The sequence below is a fragment of the Hemicordylus capensis genome, chromosome 1 (genome assembly GCF_027244095.1).
Source record: "Hemicordylus capensis ecotype Gifberg chromosome 1, rHemCap1.1.pri, whole genome shotgun sequence".
Classification (NCBI taxonomy): Eukaryota; Metazoa; Chordata; class Lepidosauria; order Squamata; family Cordylidae; genus Hemicordylus; species Hemicordylus capensis.
This window is the reverse complement of record NC_069657.1, coordinates 356,620,240-356,647,393: the sequence shown is the minus strand read 5'-3', so window position 1 is coordinate 356,647,393 and position 27,154 is coordinate 356,620,240. Positions and strand designations below refer to the sequence as shown.

Genomic DNA, 27,154 nt, shown 5'->3' with positions numbered 1-27,154 from the left:
ATATGTGACCAGAGGTGCACTTAGGTAATTTTAGAGCCTGGACCTAAAGCTATTTGGAGCTGCCCCCCCCCCCGCCCAGAGGGCCCCCGACTGCAAGTTAAGCATTATCACCTAAAGGCCTTTGGAGCCCCCATTCACCCAAGTCCATTAACTTATTCCCATTGCACATATTTCTTTCTCCACGTTCCCCTCGGTCTCGAAAGCACCCAGCCCAGGTCACAACCACTGCACAGCACAAGGACAGCACAGTGCAGGCCAGCGGTGGCCACTCCACCCTGGACAGACTAAAGAGGACTTGGGGGCCGCCAGGGGGTGTGGAGGATCTGGACTTTGGCCCCAAAGTCCAGGGGTAAGAGTGACACTGTACGTGACAGAATTCTGACCTAGCACCTTTGTTTTCTTTTGGAAAAGGAAAGAATGAAGTGTGTCCTTCAGTTGAAGATTCTAGTTTCATTTCTACAGAGACAAATAATATGAGATTTATTTACAGCTTCTTTATGCAATATCGTTCTTTGAACACTAGTAGCGGAGACACAAAAAGGTGACAAATATACATGTGTTAACATACACATTGTGTGTGTGTGTGTGTGTGTGTGTGTGTAAAAATGGGAACACTTTGGATTTTGGGCTACCAGATGTGCATCTGATTGGGATCACGTTTTCCAGTCTAGCCATGTTGTATGCATGCTGAATCCTGCCCCTGCACTTGAATCTTCCTTGTTTGATGTGGGAGATCAAAATTTCCTCACTGTCAAAACAGCAAGGTACAAAAGTACAAATCGTTATACAATTTTCTTAAAACAACTTGCTTCCCCTTGAGGTTTGTCCAAATGGAAACATCTTCCTGAAGTAGTAAGTTTAAATACTCTTCACTTTGGTGACCAGAATTAAGTGGAAACAGTAATATACAATATATTATACTGCTTTTCTAAAGAACATTGGCCACTCTGAGCTTCTGGGACAATGCAGGATGCACATTCAGATGAGATCGCCAACTTCTAGATATTTAGAATATTGGTAACACTCATTATTTTTATTTAAAACAAATACTTTGCTGTGTCTAGTTCCTTTTCATCTTCAAGTCTACTTTTCCTAGAGTGAAATTACAGTTATTTTCAGAGGCAACCTGCTTTGTTTATATTGTACAACAAAAGTATGTGCCTGCATTACAATATTTTTCTTTTGAATAAAATTTTACTGTTTGATGCAGGAAAATAATTTTTCTCTCAACGGATGATGAAAACACCACAGAGTGCTGAGTATTTATTAAATATAACAGTAGAAAAATATAAAAGCTATCAACTTCTGCAAAAAAAGATTATTTTTTTAAGAAAAACAGGAGGATATAAAATACTGCAGAGGAATTGTTTACATTTTTTCTCAAATCAGTATCAGTGCTCTAGGAGCACCATTAAATTTACAAAAGCCTTAAAAAGTAGCACCTGAATTATTCTGTATAAAGCTGTAAGTTACGCATTTAAAGTACCGCTGATCTTGACCTCACATTGACCACCCACAAAAACAAGCTTCAGAATGATCATGGTTGAAATGAATATAAAGACTAAATAAAGTTTCTTTTTCTTCTTGATATCTTAATGTATGGGAAGAACATTTGTCATCCACCAAGCAACATTTGGGCCTTTATCATCATCATCATCATCTCTTTTGCCTCCTGTTAGTCTTTCTCATGTGCTCTCAAATGTCCTGTACTGGCTAGGGGATGTGCTCTGGCTTTTAGTCCTATCCAAACTTCTTCTGCCATGACTTCTCTTCTCTTCTGTTCAAACCTTGACCACTCCCTGTCCAGCTCTCTTCATGGCATCTGACCCTCTGCATTCCCTTTTGCTGTTGTAAGACTTTGGGCCATCATCACAAATTGAATTGTTTGTACACAGTCCTTAACAACAATGGCTTTCCTTACCTACTCCCTGCATCTTCCCAGATTGTGGCTTAGTCATTCCCATATCCCATGGCACTTGTGGCTCTTGCCATGCTTTCCTGAATAATCCAACAAGTGCTCTCGTGATAGACAGAACTACTGCTCAGAGAGCAGCTCAACAACTTTCTTCATACAGTGTAGTAAACAAAATATATACTTACAACTTCTACACATTTATTTTAACATGTACAAACACAAGTACACCTATAAAAATAAGCATCTTCTATTTACAACAAATATTGTATCAAAAGCTATTGAATCATCTGTGCATGCTAGTTATAGAGAATATATTAATGATTAATGTGCATTTATGGTTCTGTAATTTCTTTTTTTCTTTTCCTTTAGAAAAGAACTACTGACTACAGCACTGACCATTTTAAAATCCACATCATCTATTTTTATTTATTTTATTTATTTGTTTGCATTTTAAATGTTCATTTGGGGAGCATCTTATTGTCCAGCTCAGTTTTCCCCAAAAGCTTTGTCTATATTTTGATTTCTTTGCCATTTTGGCAGCAATGTGTGGGCAAAGTTAATTAATCTTTTGCTACCTTGGAGAACATAGTAATTTGCTAACATCTAATTTGGCTGTCAGTACATCCTAAATGAATCCATCCAACGTAATGAATGAAAAGAATTAAGTAAAATAGGAAACTTCTTTTAAGAAGAGCATAAATATTCGATACAGCAATTTGAATGTGTCCCACAACATTGGTCTAGTGATTTGAGGAAGATGGTCAACCCCTGAGGCAGGATAAGCAGCAACAGAGGATTGTTCGGCAAGGATGTTTCCTCCGGTATTCAAGAGCTTGTCTCACTTGGCCCTTAGCTTCTCCAACATACTCTTCAACATTCTGCACATTCAGCTCAATAACATTAAAGGTATCAGCCTGCTCTTCTACCAGCAGCGCTACCTGCAAAAAGAGTTCATGGACTTCCCTGATTCGACACTCCAGCTTCATCAGCTCTTTGTGTCGTGTCTCTATCTCATTCAAGGCTGTACGAGCTCCTTTTGCATCAGACAGAAGGTTCTCAGAGAAAACATCCCACCTGCCTTGCTCAATTATGTCCTCTATCTGGTTCCCAGACACATCTTTGCCCATGATCTCTAACTGTCGTTGGATCCTAATCTTGCAGTTCTCCCGCTGGTTCATCTCTGTCTCATTGTAGTCACACATGGCTTCCTGGAACGCATGCATGAGATCAAGGTAGTGGTCCTTTGATACACGGGCTATGATAGTGCCTGAGCCATGCTTCGTTTCTGAATCTTCACTGAAGTCTCTCAGTGCCTGAAGTTTCCTGTGGATATCTTCTCCACGGGCCTTGATGTCTTTTGCAATTGTGTTGGTATCACGTTTTATGCTACTGAAGCGGCGCATAGATGTAAGGAAGCGAGTGTTTTGTTTGCCCAGGCGCCTAATGTCCTCTTTCAGGTGGTTATTGCTTGTGCGAATTACTTGAATGTCTTTGTAAAGATTTGCTAAGGCATAATCTGTTTCAAACACGAGAATTTCCCGAGGTGATTGCAAGTCATCCTCCTCATCAGGCCCATGTTGGCTATAGAGCCTAGATAGCTCACAGAGTTCAAAGAGTCGGTCTCTCATTTCTGCCTGTAGGTGGGAAGAGGGAGGGAAATGCACACATTATTTAATGAAAATAGAAAGTTGCTCTTAACTGACCCACTAATTTATTTATTGGAATTTTGAAATTGTATTAAAGTATTGAAATTTTATGCAGGCACCACTAGAGATGTGAATGCCTGGGTGGGGGAAAACATTTTTACCCAGAACAGACAACTAAACTCCCCTTTTTAATGTCTTTTCCCATTCCTCCCCCACTTCTCGGCCTTCACATCTCTAGGCGCTACAGAGCACAGTAGCTTTTTGAACGCTATTCAGTGCTGTAAATCCCATGACTATTTATAACATCAGAATACTTATCTATGCCTCCTTATAGCAAGAAAAAGGAAACATTTAAATCATGATTTACCAACAAATGCAGAAAATTAGAAAAGTAGAATCAGAAACTGAAGCCCTGATTAATATCTATACTTAGATGTTTTCCATCCGATTTAAATGACATGAAATGGCATTTCCAGTGTGACTGTATGTGGTTTAAAGTGAAAACTCTGAAGAGCAGTCAGTAAAACAATTTATTTTGGAGGATTCTATAGGAGGTGTGTGTGTGGGGGGGGGAGTTAGTTTTACATAATTAAAATGTATAGTATTAGATAGTTCCCCACTGCCAATTCTCCAGAATCAGACTTGGCACAGACTTTTGTACTCTTATGTTAAGAGGCCAGTGTTTAAGGATGCATTTGCTGAAAAAGTGTGATCTATTATAGGGGATAATCCATTATTTATTTATTTTATTGTTCAGTTTTTATACCACCTTTCATAAGACATCCCAAGGTAGTTTACAAAAAATACAATAGAACTCAAAAAGTAAATAATAATCACAATTAAAACCTTAAAATCAGTTCAATAGTAAAAACCATAAAACAGCCAACACCACCCCACACACAACACACACACACACACACACACACCATTTAAAGACAAACAGAAGCAGAAAAGCTGAGGCATCTTTACCTACTATTTTGGGTTTAAGGACTATATTGCCTTGTTTATTAATTACAATTTTATCTCATTCTTTTCTACAAATATCTTAGATGTCATGCATCATTCTCTCTTCTCCTGCCCTCCAATTTTTTCCTCACAGCAACTCTGTAAAGTACGTAAGAACAGCCCTGCTGGATCAGGCCCAAGGCCCACCCAGTCCAGCATCCTGTTTCACACAGTGGCCCACCAGGTATCTCTAGGGAGCCCACAGGGAAGAGGTATGTGCATGCCCTGTCTCCTGCTGTTGCTCCCCTGCAACTGGTATTTAGAGGCATCTTGCCTCTCAGGCTGGAGGTGGCCTGTGGCCACCAGACTAGTAGCCATTGATAGAGTGTCTTCCACAAATTTGTCCAAGCCCCTTTTAAAGCCAGCCAAGCTAGTGGCCATCACCACATCTTGTGTGCAGAGAATTCCAAATAAGGCTAAAATAAGTTGCTGAGAAAATATTGGCTGGGCCAAGTTAACAATTAAGCTAACTGGCTGAGCAGGAATTTGAACCCAGGTTCTCCCTTATCTAGGACCAGAACTCTGTGTCTCTTGGCAACATGGTGGCAGCTCCAAAATAGTTGGGGTTTTATCGCACAATGGTAATGGCTGCAAGTGCCAATATGCATGCTACTAACCCTGACACAGAAGCAGTTTATTTGGTGGCTATTTCACTAAGAAAATGTATGAGCCAAATCTTGTACTCAGAACATTTAAAGTGTGGCAAAAAATTGGATTTCTGAGGAAATCATCAGGGATTATTGGGAATTGGGAAGAGAGCTGGCCTATTGGGAAGAGAGCTGGTCTTGTGGTAGCAAGCATGATTTGTCCCCTTAAGCTAAGCAGGATCCGCCCTGGTTGCATACAAAAGGGAGACTAGAAGTGCGAGCTCTGTAAGAAATTCCCCTCAGGGGATGGAGCCGCTCTGGGAAGAGCATCTAGGCTCCAAGTTCCTTCCCTGGCATCTCCAAGATAGGGCTGAGAGAGACTCCTGCCTGCAACCTTGGAGAAGCTGCTGCCAGTCTGTGCAGACAATACTAAGCTAGATGGACCAATGATTTTCCTATTTATTAAACAGCTTCCTATTTATTAACCATGAAAACCAATGTTATGCACAATGTGGTTTCTCCCATGTTAAAGAAAACCAGCTGAGACAAGGAATTTGTGGGCGGGAGTTGACATAAAGAGGATGCTTATCTCCACTCCACTCCTTTCTCACCATGCCTTCCAGCTCAGCCACTGCCTTACCTTTTCTTCCTGCTCCTTCTGTTTTTCTGCAAGGGTAAGAGATCTCTATCCTTGTCCTCCTCCCTCTGTTAGCCCGCCTGGATGTCTGCATGGTGAACATCCATTTTAAGAATAGATATTGTTGTTATTATTAAGAACACTTATATACCACTTTAAAAAAATATTCCCAAAGTAGTTTACATAGCAAATTAAATAGAACAATGATTTCTAGATGTTCTCATTCTGCAGTCCTGTTGCATTTTGAATTCCCTTGGTCATATGTGACACCAGTCATATGTGACGTGTTAAGATGTGGTGTGCTTCAGCCATTCCTTCCTGATTCACTTAACTAACCAGGTATTTTTGGAAGAATGCTGTGGTTGCAATCTTATTGCAACATATCCCACACTGGTTTCTCTGTCTGCCTTGCAATCATCACATAAAAACTGCTTGCAGTTGACATTCTCACCTAAGAAAGGCATTTTTATTCAGATACTGTGAGCCAGCTTCCTATAAACTTGGGAACAGTTAAGATGTTCAGATCTGTGTTTGGTATAGTCCCCTGTGGCGTTGTGCCATCTCAGAAGACTTGCAGGGAAATGTTTGTTTGAAAGCTTCCCACTGTATACATTCCTATCTTGCAAAACTATCAAAAGAAGGAGATGGATTCTTGGCTATCATTTTCTGTGCTGTTCTTCTTTCTGTAGGCAGCCAGGGAGAAAACCTTGAGCCTACCCTATTTTCACAGATGTGGGTGGGGACTATCCACCCAGCCTATTATTATTTAAAGTGTTTAAATGCCTCTTTTCACCTATACCTCATTTGTTACTGTACTAGCAGCTCTTCCAAAATTAATACACAAATAATGACACTTCCTCCACACACATTTAAATGTCTGTAATACAGTTTTATCTCTTACGTGTAAGGAATGTGTTGAAGAAATCAAATAAAACCCATAGCCATTGGTCATCTTTCTCTCACTCTTTCCCCACTCCAGTCTTGCACTATCTACAACTCATAGTGAACTCATGCTCCTTTACATGGTGCCGACATTGCCTGAAGTAATTCCTGGAGATTTCACCCCAGTATTTCCCCCCAATCTGTTTCACAATATCAAGTCATTAGAACCTCCAGGATTGCTTTTAATTGTCTCCTGCCAATTCCAGGGGAATCCAGGCCAAGCCTGAAAAGTTGGCAACCCTATGGGGCTTCCCCTTAGAGCAGGGGTAGGCAATGTTGGCTCTCCAGCTCTTGCTGAACTACAATTCCCATCACTGTGGCTGGGGATGATGGGAATTGTAGTTCAGCAAGAGCTGGAGAGCCAAAGTTGCCTACCCCTGCCCTAAGGGGAAGGGTAATGGAAAAACAGAGAGAGAGAGAGAGAGAGGAAGCTGGCTGTGTTGCTTGGGTTGTGGGGAAACATTCCTGGGGAAGGGGAGTGGAATGAGAAGAGGCAGGTTGTGATGTAATAGTTTGGATGGGATCTAGAAGAGTGCCACCACCTAGCCTCCTACATCCTGGTTAATTGTGGCGGTTGGTTGCTGGCTGGGCCCAAACCTCCTGGTGGCGACAGGGGCTGGTGCCAGCATTGGACCCCCTCAGAGCTCTGGACCTTCAGCAACTGCTCAACAGTGCCTTGTGTTGACATCAGCCCTGGCTGCTGGGGGTGTGAACTGAAAAGGGAGCATGAAATGCTGGGAGGAATCAGGAGTTCTAGGGGATGGTGGTGGTAAGCATTGAACCAGAGGTCTTATGCACCTTGAACTGACTTTGACTTTATACAGCCTTGGAAAAATATTGATGAGTGGATTTTCATCTAGGATTTTCATTTCTGTGCTTCAGAGTGCACAAAAAAGGCTGAGGAGAAGAGAGGGATATGGGGACAGCATAGAAGAAATATGGATGAGAGCAGCCAAAAATTAAGGAACATGGTGTTTATATGTACACAGAAAAAATTACTTAACAACACCTTGTAAATATGTACTTAATCATTATGCTGGAGGACCAAAACATATGGTGTGATATTGCATTTTGACCAATATATTTTTTTCTACTTGATGACACATTACAGCAACATTGCTATCTCTCTTACCATGTAGACCAGTGACATACTTGTGGGCAGCTGTTAACACTTAATATGGCGGGGGAGGGGGGAAATTAGTCTTCTGTATGCTGATTGTGCAGTCTGGGTTACTTTCATGCTAGGATCGATTGTTACACTATTTCTTATACTACAGGCATGCTTTTGCTCCACATTAACTACTCTGGAATAACCAACATCATAGGAACATAGGAAGCTGCCATATACTGAGTCAGACTATAGGTCCATCTATCTAGAGAATTGGAACATTCCCCTTCTCGTGATCAGGTTAGTAAACCTATATGTCATTTATGCAATGCTCCTGCATAGGAATAGGGAGGGAAGACGCGACCAAGAGGTTCACGTGGGTGAGACAGTAAATCTCTTCTGGAAAAGTTTGTATGGTTATGTGCAAAAAGACAAGAGTATCTCTTCTAAACAGCAATGGGACAAATTATGGAAATGGATGTTGGACGTAACCCCCCCCCCGTTTACCTGATGTGCCTTGTAATCCCCCACCCCCGAGTTACAGTACTACCTGCATATACTTCATAACCTTGTGGGTTTCCAAATCCTTGTGTGTAAATCTTTGTAGATATATCATGTACAAACAACCACTTTGTATATAATTGTGCTTTGGCAACGTACTGTATGCTTTGGTAGTTTGTTGGTTCAATCAAAAAATCTTGTCCTATCTTGGAGAAGCCAGGGAGGGGACTCTGAACTTCTGCATGCAAGCATACAGATGCTCTTCCCAGAGTGGCTATCATGGCTGACAAATACTGATACATCATGAAGTATTATGCCAACGTGATCTACACTGATCTATTTTATACTGCAGAAAAATGAGGGTTAGCATTTTAAAGTGTTAGAAGTCAGCCTGAACAATTCAGTACTTTAAAAGTGAGATACTTATTCAAAAATCAAGACACATTGGCTTCCAGAAGATTACTTGCTAAACCAAAGTAGGCCTCAGTATCTGCTTAGTGCTCAGATGGCCAAGCTGCACATTATTCCACTTTACTGCAATATATAATATAAGAATAGCATGGTAGTAATTTTATCATCACTAACACAGCAAAGACAGCGTGAGAGGGAACAGCAGGTGAGGAAGGGGGAAAGGCAGGTGAGGGGGAACAGCAATAGATAGTTATTTGATAAATATGCTGCTATTTGTAAAACTGAAGACTTGCTGACAGCTAAAGAGCCTTCTGGACCACAAGTTCCCAAGCTGCTTTGTGGACCTCCAGTGGTGTGTGAGCTCCATTCCGGTGGTCCACAGAAAGGACAACTGAGAATATCTGAAATTCACTCTGCACTTTGCTTTTGATATTTTAATTGCATATGAATTAAGTATATTTATTTGTAGAACAGCTTATTAAATGTCATCAAGACCACAAACATTGTTCAAGTGGTCTGTGGGGAGGGAAGCTTGAGAATCTCTGTTGTAGATTTTGGATGAAACATTTAAAGACAGATATAAACAGCTTTCTGGGCTTTATGAAGGTTTTTCTCTCTCACACACACACTTTAGTCAAGTGCTAACTGAAAATAAATTTGTAAAAGTTCACCTTTTTATCAGAAAGATCTTTTCTAAGATTTTTTTTTTTAGGATAGTTCAGAGTTTTTGCCAAAACTCAGGGCAACTGCTGATTTGCTACTAACTCTCTAAGAAACCACTGAGACCAAAACCTATTCTTAGAACCAATATGGCTAACTCCATAATACTGAAGTCTAAGAATACATTCAAAAATATACATACTTTGAGTGGTGGAGTTGCTGTGGGAGCATGCTCACTGCACTGCCTTCTCATGCATAATCTCCTCTCCAGGCCAGGACTAAGCTGAAAGTCTTTTTTAAGAGCATGACCCACCTGCCTGTAACTGATCGTTCTCCTCTGTATCACTGACACCTCAGTCTGATTGCATATTTCCTAGTGTTGCCTCCAACAATACTACTATTTGTGAACTAGCTGGCTCGTTATGCAGAACTAGCTGCTATGTCTGTACTTTACAGATTTTTGCCTTAACATGTTCTGAGCTCTTGTAAAACCTGTTCAAGCCTTGTGTACCTGCTTGGGGACACTAAGGCCTGATGTAGGAAGCTGAATGAATGCAATGGCCTTCCTTATAATTCCAATTCTAGACAAGGCAGCACAATTCCTCTCCAAGTCTGGAGCCAGGCATCTTGTGTTGTGGGTGGGAGCTTCATAAGCCAATGAGAAATAGCAAACACCTAAATAAATGTATATATTTCAAGTTATACAATTAAATATTGCAAATAAGACGATCTGATGCAGTAATACTTCGCATTCGTATAATGCTTTCAAGTGTTCAAAGCATTTCACAGGTATTATATTGCATACCTGCCAACATGCCCCTCTGTTCCCATTCACCTGTTGGCAGGTATGACATTGTTGTTATCCTTACAACAACCTTGCAAGGCAAGTATGATTATTTAGATATTGCCGCTGGGGAACCAAGTTTAAGAATGGATGGATGGCTTTCCACAGACCTCCTAGCAAGCTCCTGGCAGAGGCAAGATTCAAATTAGGAAAGTCCTGATTGTAGCTCAGATTCTAAGTCACTATACTACACCAAAGACTATGTGATTCTAAACATGGACCAAATAGGCCTATTCCCTGAAACCAGAGTTATCAACGTGCTGCAAGTATGACCTAGGAATATGAGCTGTGTCTATCAGCCCACGCTTCATCCACAGACCCCCAGCACAGGAGATAAGCATGTCTGTGCTCCATGAGTGTGCATGTTGCCCCCCCACCCCCCGATGCACAGGGATGTATTTCCGTAATTGCATTGGGGAAGTTTGTCACAACTACGCCTCTACACATGCTATCAATTCTAGTAAATTGTGTATCTACCATATTTATTCCACATTACATATCTGATGAAGTTAACGCTAGCCTGCAAAAACTCATAAGTGATTAAGCTACTTCATACTCTAAGATGACACAAGAATGACTTTATACTGTGGTAATTTAATGAGCAACCAACACTTTAATTGCTCCTTGTGATAAATGATACGGTTAATTACCATCTAAGAGAACTGTGTGTGTCAAGAATTAAAAAGCTTTTAGTCTGGAGGAGAGCTGGTGGGTGGAGAGCTGGTCTTGTGGTAGCAAGCATGACTTGTCCCCATAGCTAAGCAGGGTCCACCCTGGTTGCATCTGAATGGGAGACTTGATGTGTGAGCACTGCAAGATATTCCCCTCAGGGGATGAAGCCGCTCTGGGAAGAGCAGAAGGTTTCAAGTTCCCTCCCTGGCTTCTCCAAGATAGGGCCAAGAGAGATTCCTGCCTGCAACCTTGGAGAAGCTGCTGCCAGTCTGTGAAGACAATACTGAGCTAGATAGACCAATGGTCTGACTCAGTATATGGCAGCTTCCTATGTTCCTCTGAGCAGTCGCTAAGATGGCAGGCCTAGTTCGAACAGTCAACAGATGACGTGGTCAACCTGTGTCTGACCACTAGACACATACAAAGATACCCTGAAACAAATAACTAGCTATGTGAGAGAAGGGTTTCAGCCTAGCTTTCTTCCTGGCATACTAGTTTTCTACATGCAGGGCTTTTTTGTTTTTAAAGGAAGAACATTTAATCATCTGCAGTCTGAAGTGATAAAGCCCAGGCATGGATTTACTACCTCCACTGCTATTTACGGGCCAGTTTGGATGATAATTTGTCCGCCTGCCCCACCACACACATAAAGGACTCAATTATGAGCACATACATCTGTCCTCCCTCTCTTGGCATGCAGGGGCAACTCTCTCTAATTTCATAGTGGGGCAGTTCATCTAAGCTGCCCCCTACATGTGCTAAAAATAAGCAATGTTCTAATTTTCATCCATCATCATCATTCACCAGCATCATCATTCTACTACAGAATCACATTTTATTCATTTTAAAGTATTTCTCTCCAGACCTTTTTTATTATGTAAGTTAAAACATAAAAAGGGACTGCAACAAAGAACAAACGTTTCGACGTTTATACATGTTCTATGTCCCACTGTTTAAAATTCACACTTAGATCCACAACTTTCTCCAATTTAATTAAAAGATTCCCTTTATTTCTAATAATTTTATTAGGCAATGCCAGAAAAGTTTAAGAGGATATGGGAACAAGGCTAATGTAGTGCAAAGGTAAAGGTAAAGTGCTCCATCAAGTCGGTGTCGGCTCCTGGCGACCACAGTGCCCTGTGGTTGTCTTTGGTAGAATACAGGAGGAGTTTATTTTATTCATTCATTCATTCATTCATTCAATTTCTATACCGCCCTTCCAAAATTGGCTCAGGGCAGTTTACACAGAATAATAATAAATAAATAAGATGGATTTACCATTGGGTTTACTCAATGGGTTTACCATTGCCATCTCCTGCACAGTAGATTATGCCTTTCAGCATCTTCCTATATCGCTGCTGACCAATATAGGTATTTCCCATAGTCTGGCAAACATACCAGTGGGGATTACAACCAGCAACCTAGTCATGTTATTTCCTCGCTGTGCCATTAGGAGACTGCTCAACCACTAAAACCTTGAAGCAACAGCTAGTAAGATCCAGATTATAGGACAAAAAGTGTGAAACTAAAGCCTGCGCAAAAGGGGAAGGCAATTGCAAGCAGAAAGGGGTTGTCCATAAAATCACTTGTGGAGAATGTGGTGAAAATTACATAGGGGAAACAGAAGGACATCTGGCCACCAGATTCAAAGAACATCTAGCAGATTCTAAATACATAAACAAGGATAAACCATGGTTGATACTAGGGATGTGCACAGAACTAAGACGGGGAGGCTCAAAGGTGGCGGGGGGGTGTCTCTCTTTAAGAGCAGGGGAGAGTGCACTTACCCCTCCCGCCACTTTTTCCTCGCCAGCATCCATGTCCATGTACACTGCCACTCTGATCGGCTTTGCAAGAAACGGACGCCAGCGGGGGGAAAGCGGTGGGACAGGTAAGTGCACTCTCCCCCACTCTTAAAGAGAGACCCCCGCCGCCTTCGAACCAGTTCGGAGGCCCATAAAGGGCCTCCAGACCGGTTCCATGCACATCCCTAGTTGATACATATGAAAAATAAACCTAATGGAATAACAATGTCTCCCAAAGTAAACATTTTAGAATCTGAATAATTTACAGTTAAAAAGAAAGATAAGGGAAGCATTATATTTGAATAAACTACAGCCTGAGGTCAATGGCAAAGAAGAAATGAAGGAAATCTTACAATACATAGGCCATTAAAGGGTGCAAGTAACATTTTTGTTTCATACCCTCACCCTCTCTCTCCCACATTTTCTCTCTCTCAGTGTTGGCTATAAACAGGCATAGCTGTGAGTAAATCTTCCCCTCCTCTCTCCTACCCTTTTCTGTTGCATATTAACCAGGTGTTTAATTAGATTGGAGATAGTTGTGGATATTTAAACAGCAGGACATAGAACACTGAAGCTGATGTATATATGTCTAAACGTTTGTTCTTTGTTGCAGGTTCCTTTTTATGTTTTAACTTACGCAATTAAAAATGCTCTGGAGAAAAGTATTGTAGCAGATCCCATCATGCCTATTGCGTTGCCAATATATCAACTGTTTCAAAGTAGTATTTAAATCTGGGGATTTAACCATCCCCTCATGATTTTGTAGCAAAACATCAGCATAACAAGTGTGGGGCGAGATAGGTATGCACACAGATTAGGAGAAAGCCAGTGGACATATCTTCCTAACTGACCCACTGGAATTATGTTTCCCCAAGACAATAGCCCTATTCAGATGTGATGAAAAAGAGCCTGTCCATAAGTACAAGCCTCCAAAAGCATGCTGGAAGTCCCACCTGGTGCCTCACTCATTCGCTCAGTCTCCTCGTGTGTCACTCAAAATTACAGTGCTCATCTGAAGAGGCAAATGCTGTGAGTATGAAGTAGGGCACTTCCATGATTGGCAGGCTCTGGCACCCAAGCCTACTTATCACAGAAGTGCCTGCCATCAGGTTTACAGTATTTGCTAGGGATGTGCACGAACCAAGGTTTGTGCACTGGTTCAGCACTGTGGGGATGGGAGTGGGATTTTATGTTATTTTTTTAAGGAGATCAGGCCCTATCTGCTCTCCACCACCGCATGCAGCTTCCTGCTGTGGCAGGGCTTGTCCCAAGAAACTTGTCCCACTGGCATGCACATGGCATCCGCCGTGGGTTCTTGGGACATGACATACCACCATGTGCATGCCGGAACTGATCATGGGGTCTTGGCATAAGCACTGCCGCAGCAGGAAGCTGCATGCAGCAGCAGAGAGCATGTAAGCGTGGTATGAGCCAGCGTGGTATAGTGGTCAGAGTGCTGGACTAGGACCGGGGAGACCAGAGTTCAAATCCCCATTCAGCCATGAAACTAGCTGGGTGACTCTGGGCCAGTCACTTCTCTCTCAGCCTAACCTACTTCACAGGGTTGTTGTGAAAGAGAAACTCAAGTATGTAGTACACCGCTCTGGGCTCCTTGGAGGAAGAGCGGGATATAAATGTAATAATAATAATAATAATAATAAGGGTCTGCTCTCCTTTTTGAAAATAAGATCCCGCTCCCTGTTCCCCGCTCCCGTCCTCGCGGCGCTGAACTAGTTCAGACCTCATCTGAAATGGTTCAGTACTGAATCAGTGCACAAACTTGGTTCATGCACATCCCTAGTATTCGCCACTTCAGACAAGTGCTGTAATCATAAGGACTTCCATTGCTTTCAGTGGCTTGTACTAGCGTACAGCCTCTTTCTCATCAAGTCTGAATAGGGCTAACATGTCATCCTGGAATAAAATCAGAATCTGTATCTAACTTAATAAGAGATCTGCAAATCTCATAGCCAACAGTTAATACCTCTCCCACTCTAGTGAGTATCCCCCTACAGAACTGAACTACAGAGAATATGGGGGAAGGACAACCTCTTTACAAGTTTAATGGAAGGCTGATACACAGTGAAAGAGTTACACCACTTCTTCTCTTTTTTGAACCTTCACGGGACTTTTGAAACAAGGCTCTGATCTTCCTCTATCATAAATGTAGCACTTGGGAGAAGGACAGGCTGAAGGATACCAGAAATAATGGCTGGCTGCTAAGCTAAACAAATGTTTGTGGACCACTGAACTTAATTCTACTGAATCTTTGGAGTACCAGTATGATAAATCCTTGAGTGACTTTGTTAATTTTTTTTTTTAGTATTTAGGATGTCATACTTGATGTTGCCAGAACTAGTCAGACAAGACTTACAAGCAATGCGCAATTGGTGCCTTCAGTTATATGAAGAGGAGGTACTACCTGTTCAAATACTGGGAGTCCTGTTTGACTAGTTCTTTAAGTGTCCCTTCAGGGTCAACAGAGAGTTCACATTATTTCCAGGTCTCCAAGTGCTTACACAGGCAATCATTCTGGGAGGTGGTGGAGGAGGAGGAAAGATTACCCTGTTTGAGGTGATATGGTACTAGCTCCAGTTCTGAAAGTGTTCAGAACTGTCACACTGCCAAAACATAACAAGAGTGAAGAGAAAGGGCTGAGGAGGTTTGCAGTGGTGGCAACAGTCTTGCCCACTGTTCCCTCTAAGGCATGTGCATGCTCCCAAGTTTTCTGATATCCACTCAGTTAATTTTAGATCCTGCTCAGGTTGAATTAGAAAGGCCCTACTCTGAATGCATGTGCTCACACAGTGCCTTGATACTGCTACCCAGAACAAAACTCATTCCGTACAGAGATGGGGGGAAAATTAGAGGGACCACTAGCAGGGGAAGAGCAACTGGCCCTATTCACCCCCTGCACAGTACCTCCAGTGACTGTTGCTGGTGTCTATTTTATGTTTCTTTTCAGATTGTGAGCCCTTTGGGGACAGAGATCCATCTTATTTACTGTATTTATTATTTCTCTATGTAAACCACTTTGGAAACTTTTGTTGAAAAGTGGTATATAAATATTTGTTTTTGTTATTATGTTTTGTCCTGTGGGGCAAATAGAAGCTAGTGGGGCTTAATTAGGGAAATGGTGCTGGGGGGGGGGGAGATTAAACTCCCTCTTCCAAGTCCCAAGTCAAACTTCACCCCCGTTCTTGGCTTTTGTGTGCCATGTCTAGTATGACCCTGAGTTTAGTTATGTTAGATCACAGGGATCAGAATAAAACTATGGGTGTTTTCAGATGATTGCCCGAAAGCACTTACTGTACCATGTAGGAAAGAGAGGAACTGGCAAGCATGAGGAGCACATGATGAACCCACCCAAATCCTGTTACTGAAATTCTCCGCCCAACATTTTACTGATTTCCATCTATAGGATCTGGAAGTTGGGCAGAGAATCTCAGAAAAATAAAAGGCGGAGAACCTCAGTAACTGGATTTGGCGGGTTCAGATGACATGCCTAACAGGAGCATACACTCCTCATGATCGCCAGTTCCTCTCCTTCCTACTTGCAAAATACTTACAGGCAGTTGTCTGAACCCATATGTGTTTCATTCAGAGAATATCCACACAATCTAAATCAGAATAATTTTATAAAGGGAAATGTGGAAGAGTTGTAGGAATAGCTAATTTGGATAAAAGAAATAATTTCTGAGAAGTGATTTTACTACCTGGTCCATGTAAATTGTACATAACTTGGTGCAAAACACACAAAGATGCCTATACCTGATAAACTAGTGAAAACATAGCTATCCTACTTTTTACTGTAAAAATATTATAAATTTAGTGCCAAAATATCATCATTCGTTCCTTTCAGTGACCCTTAAAGACACATACATTACAGTAGTAGTGCGTCATAGGACTTACAAGACACATCTTGTAAATATCCATGTTACCTATTAGCTGACTCATAGCAGCTAAGAAGCAAAGTATGTAGGTAATAATACTAAGCACTGACACTATATTATGCATTCAAGTTGCTATAACTACATTATCTAACACCACATTTTCCTTACAAGTCACACACTGTCAAGTGACTGCAAGTCTCATGAATACAACACTCACATGCTAACTGTGTTATGAAATAGAGGTTATTATGTGAGTACTAAACACAATGTTTCTTTAATTACCAATCACACATTTCCAGAATATCTCAAATTCCTATTCCCTTGTCATTGCCACAAATTTTCCATGATGCACATTCATGCAGATACAAGATACTCAAATGCAACAAGGACTATTTAGAACAGGCAAGGAGCACATGCAGCATTTCAGATGATGGCATTCCAATTGTCACAGCAACACTAAGACAAAAGGCTAATTCTGACTTAAGGTTTTTCTTCCATAGAGGAATATACACAAAGACTTTTGCTAGAAAGGTTGAATCTGTGTGGAATTTTCAGGAAAGTTCCACAAGTTAGACTAAATTCATTTTTAATGGCTGTACAGGCACTTCCTAACTTACAAACACCCAACTTACAAACAACCCATACTTACAAACAAAGTTACATACTGAGGGTATTCTCATGATCTGGCTGCCCTGGACTGTCTGGGGATCGTCTGCGGGGAGAGCGGGCTAAGCCTGCTCTCCCCACAAACCCACTCTCAGCGAGTCTCACTGATCATGAGACTCGCCTCATTGTATTAAATGAAGTGCTCGGCTTACAAGCTCCAACCTGTACAAACAAGTCACCCCTCATAGGAATGATATAAGTTCCGAGGTGTTATTTATTTTTATTTTTATTTCTTTAATTTATATACCACCTGACTCTGAAGGCTCTAGGCAGTTCACAATATCCAGCTTACAAACTTTTGGAATACAACCCGTTTGTAAGCTGGGGACTCCCTGTATTTTAATAAAGGAAAGACATTAAATAGAAATTGGATATTAAACTATTAAAATTATTCCTTAAACTATTAAGAGATGCTGTAATATGTTAGTACTGCATCTCTAAACTACAACTCCTCAGTAGTCATGAGAGATAATCTGAAGAATTAGTAGATGTCCCAAATTACAGAATCATTGACCAAATCCTAACACTGTGCTTGCACATGCAAAGTTGCAAGAAGTTTGTATAGCTGCACTAAATCATGGGGATTTGGGGCACTGAACTACTGTGTAAAAATTCCCTGCAAAACATATGAGGCATGCCACAGGTTGTGCACCTTGTTGTGGAAGTGTAGATATGCTTGTGCTAGTTCAACACTAGTCAGAAATGTGAGCTCCAGATCTAGCACAACTAGCTAGTGCCAGATTCTTGTGCTTGTGCAATGTCCTTGCATAAGTGCAGCATTAGTAAAGATGTCAGCTTCAGAATTTTAGAGCTCGAAGGTACCTTGTTGCAGAAAGCTGCTACAGCATCATTGATAGATGGCCACTGAACTTCTGCTTGAAATCCTCTAAAGAAGGAGAGCTCTCCACTGCATAAGAATGTTACATAGTTAACAGCTCTAAAGTAAAGTGCCCTGTGGTTTTCTTTGGTAGAATACAGGAAGGGTTTTCCATTGCCTCCTCCCGTGCAGTCTGAGATAATGTCTTTCAGCATCTTCCTATATCACTGCTGCCTAATATAGTACTGGCGGGGATTCGAACCGGCAACCTTCTGCTTGTTAGTCAAGCATTTCCATGCTGTACCACTTAAGGTGGCCATAACAATCAGGAAATTCCTCCTAATGTCTAGCCTGAATTTGCTTCCTTATAATATCAATCTATTCATTCTAGTACTGCTCTCATAGAAGGAGCATCCTTCTCCTTCATTCCTTCTATGTGAAGCCATAGAAATCCATTCCTTCTATGTGATAGACCCTTCAGCTGGTTATCATTTTTCTCCAAGCTAAACATACCCAGTTCCTTTCACTGTGCCTCATAGGACTTGTTTTCCAGATCCCTCATAGGAATGTGCACAAGCCAAAGTTCATGCACTGGTTCAGCGTGGAACCAGTTCGGACCTCTGACCATGCAAATGGGCACATGTGCATGCTGGTCACACACAAGTTCTTGGGGCAAGCGCTGCAGCAGCAGGAAGTTGCATGCGGCAGTGGAGAGCAGGTAAGCTGCATGCAGCAGTGGAGAGCAGGTAAGGGCCTGCTCTCCTTTTCTTTTTTTTAAGATCCCGCTCCCCACTTCCCTCCCCATGGTGCCGAACCAGTGCATGAACCTTGGTTTGTGTACATCCCCAATCCTTCACCATCTTTTTTAACTTCCTCTGAACCCATTCCAGTTTATCATTTTTGGTTTCTGAAAACACTCTCATTAAGTACTATGTGGAGTCCATAAATTACTATATAGTAGTGTTCCAGCACTTATCTATGGAGGATTGTGCATAAAGGCAGTAAACCAACCACCTATGATGCATAATATTCCATCTGAAATATAGTATTAATAGGACATTATATTTCTCAATCAAGCATTTGCTATAATCAAGCTGTAGAGAGCTATAACTAAAAAAAGGTTACATTGCAACTAGGCTAATAATGCACATGAACAAGTGATAGATCCTTTCAAATTGTATTTCTGTCTATAGAAAGCAGTTTCTGTCTACTTTGGACTTGCTCATCTTGCAGAAGGGAGTAGACAGTAACTTAAAATATACTCTGAAAAGGAAAACCTGGCAGCTTAAATTCCTAAGATAAAAACTGACTGTGATACTGCATCTATCTTATTTTGTGTCTTTATCCTGTTGTTCTTTTTTCTGTACGAGTATGTAGCCATAGTTACAAAATGGCCGATCACTCACAAAGCAGTATTCAAGTTGTTCAATGGGGGGGATTGAGAAATAAAGTGATATGTACTAATAAATATCACCATATTTCTCCATCATTCTCCTTTAACCTACATATGAAAACATCTCAAATTTTATAAAAATCCTTCCCACCCAAATTTACTACATCTTACACACATCCCACCTACAGAGCAATCCTATATATGTTTACTCAGAAGTAGACTGACTGACAGAAATTCCTAGCATTATGCCCTGCTAAGTGAGGTTAGGATTGTAACCCTAGTTCAGTGGTTCCCAACCAAGGTTCCTCCACATGTTGCTGAACTACAACTCGCATCATTCCCAGCTACAATTTATTGTGACTGGCGGTGATGGGAGTTGTAGTTCAGCAACATCTGGAGGAACCCTGGTTGGGAACCACTGCCCTAATTGCTTTACTGGGTAAATCAGATTTTATTTATGAATTTATTTACATATATCTATACTGCCCAAAACGTACATCTCCGGGCGGTTTGTCTCTGGGAGGTTGGCTTCTGCATTCCCTGAACTGGATCTTCCCACCTAGCTGCTGGATCCCAGTTGTACTAGCCTCTCTGCCAAGTCAAGCTGCTACACACTCCTGTGTGCCTGTCCCCCCCCCCTACCCCACCCATCATCAGTTCCTGGACACTTAGAAATTTTCTGTTCTACTTCATTTTTGAGATAACCAGGACTAAGGCATGCAGAGATTCAGTGCTCCAGTCATTTCAGTGATGTTCATGAGGCAATACCACTTATTTTGGGAAACCTCTGAGACTTTCCAAATCTAGGCAGGAAAAATACTGCACTAAATAAAATCAACTGAAAACTGAATTCAGGGTGTAGACAAGTCATGGTTTTAAAGTGAAAGTGGATTTATGTTAAAACTGCAACTTTAAGTGTTAATCTAACTTTTAGCCTATGACAATAAGGTACAGTGAACAGGAAGAGCAGACAAAGAATTCAATTGTAAATCACTTAGGAAAATCTATTTTAGAGCTATTTTTATTGATTGATTCTTCATGTCAATAAAAATAGATATGATTTATTAAATAATTGATATAATGCATTAAATAATTCAGTATTTATTCCTCCTGGCATTATTCTGGTTTCCATATTTGAACTTACATCCAAACAAATTACATGAGTGGTGTGTGTGTGTGTGTGTGTGTGTGTGTGTGTGTGTGTGTGTGTGTGTGTGTTTTGCTAGGTTTTCCAAATACATACTCCCAAAAATGAATTCATAACTGAAGTTTCTATTGATCTAAAGCATACCTGTCGCTAATCCCATGTGTGGCAGCTCTCACGAGATTTCGCGAGCAAGGGGAGGGGGAGAGGAAGGCAAGCAGCCAGTGAGAGAAAATGGTGGCCAGGCAGGCCGCAGGGCAGTGAGAGGAGGTGGCAGCCAGGCCGGCTGAAGGAGGATAACGAACTAGGGCTGAAGTGAGAGGAGGAGAATAGCTGAAGGGATGGGGGTTGGGGAGACAGAGAAAACTAGGGGCGCAGATGCTCTGCACCAGGTCAGCTAGTTACTAATAATTTATAATCACATAAACGTATGTCTTGCTTTTTCTCAGAAGGCTAACATAGCTTACAGACACTGGAAAATCCAGCAACATTAGATGCTCCTGGGTGCTTTCCAGGTTAGACCCTGCAACGGGGTCATGTTGCATCTTGGAAGTGTGCACTTCCTATGTTGTGACTCCGCAGTCCCTTCCCGGACAACAGGGTGCAATTCACATTGCCAATGCCTTGTCTCGAATTTAATCACTGTGATATAGGGCTAGGACGTTGTATATCCAGCGTAAGGAAGTTGTTTTGGGGCAGGGGTTGTTAGTTGCTGCAAGACTGCTCTCCCTGCTGTTTACGTTTTCAATGCGACTTGCCTGAATGGAGGCATTTTGCTGCTGTTGTTTCTAGCTAGCCTGGAAAGCACAGCCACTTACTGAATACCTGATGAATATTCTTGAGATAAACAACCTCAGAACAGTGATACATATGGTGATAACCTCCAGACTTGACTACTGCAATGTGCTCTATGTGGGGCTTCCTTTGTAAGTAGTCTGGAAACTGCAGTTGGTACAGGATGTGGCAGCCAGGTTGGTCTCTGGGTCATCTCAAAGAGACCATATTACTTCTATACTAAAAGAACTACACTGGCTACCAATATGTTTCTGGGCAAAATATAAAGGTGCTGGTCATAACCTTTAAAGCCCTAAACATCTTAGGCCCTGGGTATTTAAGAAAATGTCTTCTTCGCCATGAGCAACATAGTCCATTGAGATTAACTGGAGAGGTTCATCTGCAGTTGTCATCAGTTTATCAGGTACCTATGCAGGGATGGGCCTTCTCTGCTGCTGCCCTGAATCTCTGGAATGCACTCCCTGCTAAAATAAAGAAAGAGCCTCCCCATTTATGACAACTTTTTAAAAGTCCCTAAAGACTCATTTTCTCACCCAAGCTTTTTAACTTGTTTCAAGGTTTCCATTTGACAAGGTTTCCATTTTAAATTGTTTCAAGGTTTCCATTTTTGTTTTATGTAGTTGCAGGAGAGCAACAGCAAGAGAGAGTGCATGCCCTCAGCTCTTGCCTGTGGACTCCTGAGAGGCATCTGGTGGGCCACTGTGTGAAACAGGATGCTGGATTGGGTGGGCCTTGGGCTGATCCAGCAGGCCTGTTCTTATGTTGTAAACCATCCAGAGATGGAAGTTTGGGACAGTCTACAAATCTGAGAGATAGATATAATAAAGCATTCTACCAGAATCCCCTACAGTTCCCCAACACTCCATAATGGACATATGCCCAAGGGACCATGCATGAGATTGCTGCTGCTTTAGTTTCATTATCATTTCATTATCACTGCAGTTCTAAGAAGCCCACAACCCACAATGCATTTGTAATATGCACAATAAATTTGTAATATGCCACTTTGGGACTTACCGTGAAGGACACTTGCTTAGGATCAGGCTGCCCAGCCTGTGAAGCTTTCCATAGACAGAAAGGTCTAAGGCAGGGGTGGGGAACCTTGGCCCTCCAGCTGTTTTTGAACTACAACTCCCATCATCCCCAGCTGGGGATGACGGGAGTTGTAGTTCAAAAACAGCTGGAGGGCCAAGGTTCCCCACCCCTGGTCTAAGGGCAATCTACTTCCTATTGAAGTCAATGGTAAAGCTCTCATAACTTGTATAATAAGAACATAAGAAAACCCTGCTGGATCAGGCCCAAATTCTGTCTAGACCAGAATCCTGTTTCATACAGTGGCCCACCATATGCCTCTGAGAAGACCACAGGCAAGAGCTGAAGGCATATCCTCTCTCCTACTGTTACTCCCCTGCATATTGAGAGGCATTATTCCTCTGAGACTGGAGGTGGCCTATAGCCCTCAGACTAGTAGCCATTGATAGACCTGTCCATGAATTTATCTAAACCCTTCTTAAGGCCATCCAGGCTGGTGGCTGTGACTACATCTTGTGGCAGAAAATCCTATAGGTTGATTATGTGTTGTGTGAAAAAGTACCTCCTTTTGTCAGTCCTAAATTTCTTGGCATTCAGTTTCATGGGATGACCCCTGGTTCTAGTGTTATGAGAGGGAGAAACATTTCTCTCTATCCACTTTCTGCACACCATGCATGATTTTATAGACCTCTATCATGTCTCCCCGCAGTCATCTTTTTTCTAAACTAAAACTTCCCAGATGTAGCCTTAGCCTCATAAGGAAGGTACTCTAGGCCCCTGATCATCTTGGTTGCCCTCTTCTGCACCTTTATGTTCTACAATGATACAGTGACCAGAACAGTATGCAGTACTCCAGATGTGGCCACACCATAGTTTTGTATAAGGGCATTATAATATTAACAGTTTATTTTCAAACCCCATCCTAATTATTTCAAGCATGGAATTGGTCTTTTTCACAGCCGCCACACATTGAGTTGACATTTTCAACCAGCTGTCCACCATGACATCAAGATCCTTCTCTTAGTCAGTCACTGACAGCTCACTCAAAATGAACATAGGAAGCTGCCATATACAGAGTCAGACCATTGGTCCATCTAGCTCAGTATTGTCTACACAGGCTGGCAGCAGCTTCTCCAAGGTTGCAGGCAGGAATCTCTCTCAGCCCTATCTTTAAGGAGGGAACTTGGAACCTAGATGCTCTTCCCAGAGCGGCTCCATCCCCTAAGGGGAATATCTTACAGTGCTCACATGTAGTCTTGCATTCAAATGCAACCAGGATGGACCCAGCTTAGTTAAGGGGACCAGTCATGCTTGCTACCAAAAGGCCAGCTATACTCCCTATCATGGTATATGTGAAAGTTTGGGTCCCCCCACAATATGTATCACTTTACATTTGCTAACACTGAACCGCATATGCCATTTTGTTGCCCAATCCCCCAGCTTGGATAGATCCTTTTGGAGCTCCCTGCAATCTCTTTTGGATTTCACTACCCTAAATAGTTTGGTGTAATCTGCAAATGTGGCCACTTCACTGCTTACCCAAACTTCTAGATCATTTATGAACAAGTTAAACAGCATTGGTGCCAGTACAGATCCTTTGGGGACTCCATTTCTTACTTCCCTCCATTTGGAGAACTGTCCATTTATTCCTACCCTCTGTTTCCTGTCCTTTAACCAGTTACCAATCCACACATGAACCTGTCCTCTTATCCCATGACTGCTATGTTTTCTCAAGCGTATTTGATGAGGGTCAGGATTACATCTATATAAACGATAATCAGAAGGGGCTAGTATATTTCCCCCCCTAGTTTCTTTTTGGATTGTAATAAAAAATGTCAACAGAAAACCAAACGACGAGAGCAGCAACAGAGCAGCAGACAGGGCTAGAGTATGAAGACACATTACAGATCACCTTTACACCAGGGGAGAGCAGCAGATAGACCAGATCTCTGGGTGATCTGCAGTAAATCAGAAAGTGTTTCTGACTCCTCATTAGCAACAGCAAAAAGACCCTTTTTCTTCCTTCTAAATTAAGCTGCTGAAGTAAATTGTTGTGAGGATGAACATAACCATGTACACCACTCTGGGCTCATTGGAGCAAGAATGGGATATAAATGTGAAAATAAAATTAAATAAATAAATAAAAACGGGTGGTGGGCAGGAAGGCAGATTTTTGTAAGAAAGGATTGTGAGCTCAGTTCTGGTACTAAAAATAAATTTCCAGGCTTATTATATACTCAAAGGCACCCTTTTCTTTTGTCCACTTTGCGTCCCTCCCCCCACCCCTCTTGCAACTATTTTTAATCTGGCTCCTGGTGGACCTCAGAGTTATTGTAAAAAGGAAGCAGATCCCACAAGCGTGAAGCCTGCTAACTCTGCCTTAGACGACCTGGAAACCATAGGTACACCACGCTGAGCGATCTATGGGAAATCAGTGGGCTATACCTGTCTAGAGCAGTGAGCAATGTCTAGAGCAGTCAAATACGAAGCTCCCCATATAGCCTAAAGCAGGGAATTGTCCTTCTTCTTATCACCAACGGCCTGCCAGCTTGAGGGGAAATTCTGCAAAACCCTGAGCTTTTGCTGCATCAGGTTGTTCCTCTAAGTGTAGATGCTAAAACTTCCTTCCTCTCTGGCTCAGCAAGCAAAAGGCTTCGCCCGGAATCGCACCAGCGTCCCCACATCTCACACATCGCTTTAAGCTCCCGCTGATCGAACCAAGGAGCCAAGGGGTCGTCTATAAAAAGTGTGTCTGATGTGAAAACGTTGCAACTTCATTCCGGCATCATTTTGACATAAAAACACACTTTTAAAAATCATCTTTCTCTTGGCGATATTCTGAGACGGCTCCCCAAACATCAATGCCCAGTCAGGCATTGTTTCCCTATGTAGGAAACAAAAACTTGAAGGACTCACCTCCACATGCACCGAGAAGAGAAGAAGCGGCTCGGTTTAATGTCTCAACGAAGTCCCACACAACAGCCCCATACAACAGCTTGTCAACTTGAACATGCTGGGAGTTTCCCCCATCACTTGATTCACTCTGCGCTCCGGCTCCACCTACTTGCAGCTCATTGGCCGCCGCTTTGGGCCCCTCCCACCCGCACTGCCCCGAGGTGATGAGCTGCGTTGTGGTATGTAGATGAGTGAGTGTCTTGTGGAAAGAAACTCGAGGGTGCTTGAGAAGTGTGGAAACGTCGCTGGAATTGTTGCAGTGGGTCTTGTGGCTTAGAGCTTTTACATACTTGACTGTGGTGGGAACAGCTACTGTTTGTGCGCCGCTCCCGCATCGTTTGATGGCGATTGGACCGCCAATCCGGAAAGAAAGAAAGAAAGAAAGCTCATTCTGAAGCATTTGCGAAAGAATCCTAGCCAGTGAGAAGAGAAGTTGCAATATCTCCAGGATATGTGGAGGTATTCCCAGCAGTTTGGGGGCTGGGTGAGGCCCCCCTCTCACAACACTAGAACCAGGGGTGATCCCATGAAATGGAAGGCTTGGAATTCTAGGACCAACAAAAGGAAGTATTCTTTCCACACAGTCCGTAATTAATCTGTGGAGTTCTTTGCCAGAGGATGGGGTGATAGCCACTAGCTTGGATGGCTTTAAAAAGGGGCTTAGACAAATTCACGGAGGACAGGTCTAAAAATGGTTACTAGTGTGGTAGCTATAGGCCATCTCCAGCCTCAGAGGCAAGTTGCCTCTAAATACCAGTTGCAGGTGAGCAACAGCAAGAGAGAGGCCATGCCCTCACCTCTTGCCTATGGGCTTCTCAGAGGCATTTGGTGGGCCACTGTGTCAAGCAGGATGCTGCTGGATGGGCCTTAGGCCTGATCCAGCAGGGCTGTTCTTATGGGGAGGGGGGGACAAACTGTAACAGCAATGGTCCTCTCTCATCACCTCTTGAGCTCCAAAAGAAGCTGCAAGGCAGAGGCATAACTATAGGGGGGGCAGGGGGGGCACGTGCCCCGGGCGCCATCTTTTCTGGTCACATGGGGGCGCCGCCATGACAAAAAAATTTTTAATTTTTTTTTTAAAAAATTTTTGTTAATACAAATGTTTCCTGCTCAGTGCAGCAGCGCTGCAGCAGTCAAGGGAGCACGTCGGCGCCCCCTCCCCCACGAGAGGTCCCTTCCGCGCCGCCCAAGAATTGGCGGCGGCGGGCGCTTGTGAGGAAAAACCTAAGTATAATGTCGTATGTGGGGGGGCGGGGGGGCGCCATTTCAAGGCTTGCCCCGGGTGCCGTTTTCCCTAGTTACGCCTCTGCTGCAAGGTCAGAGGTGGGCTGTGTTCAGCAAATGAATACACACACCCTTGCCAACATTTTTTCCACTTTTATTTTTTGGCAGTCACTGCTGCCCTGCCACCACTTGCAGCACCCTGCTGCCATTGCTGCCACTCCTGCTGCCCACTCTCCTGCTACTGCTTGTGGCGCTTGGCTGCCATTTCCACCGCTGGTTGTGGAGTGCTGCTGCCATTACCGCTGCTTGCGGACTGGCTTGTGCAGCAGGAAGTGGCTGGATGGCCAGGGCCATCCAGCTTCTTACTGACACCTGAGTGAGCTGGGAATGTATTCATTCATTCATTCATTCATTCGATTTCTATACCGCCCTCCCAAAAATGGCTCAGGGCGGTTTATACAGAGAAATAAATAAATAAATAAGATGGATCTCTGTCCCCAAC

At 42.6% G+C, this 27,154-nt stretch overlaps 1 protein-coding gene across 3 annotated transcripts; it reads right to left on the bottom strand.

Moving 5' to 3' along the window:
- Positions 1-1,250: 1,250 nt before the first annotated feature.
- Positions 1,251-25,551, bottom strand: STX11 (syntaxin 11). 3 transcript variants are annotated; one of them, XM_053290558.1, is made up of 3 exons: positions 25,390-25,547; positions 5,794-5,878; positions 1,251-3,549 (listed from the first exon to the last, which is right to left on the bottom strand). In XM_053290558.1, exon 3 carries the CDS (start codon positions 3,541-3,543, stop codon positions 2,677-2,679), a length of 867 nt encoding a protein of 288 aa, XP_053146533.1. In that variant the 5' UTR covers positions 3,544-3,549; positions 5,794-5,878; positions 25,390-25,547; the 3' UTR covers positions 1,251-2,676. The 3 variants fall into 3 exon arrangements, with proteins under 3 accessions (XP_053146533.1, XP_053146544.1, XP_053146555.1); XM_053290569.1 differs by lacking the exon at positions 25,390-25,547 and adding an exon at positions 24,919-25,128; XM_053290580.1 differs by lacking the exon at positions 5,794-5,878 and having other exon boundaries at positions 25,390-25,551.
- Positions 25,552-27,154: the final 1,603 nt, after the last annotated feature.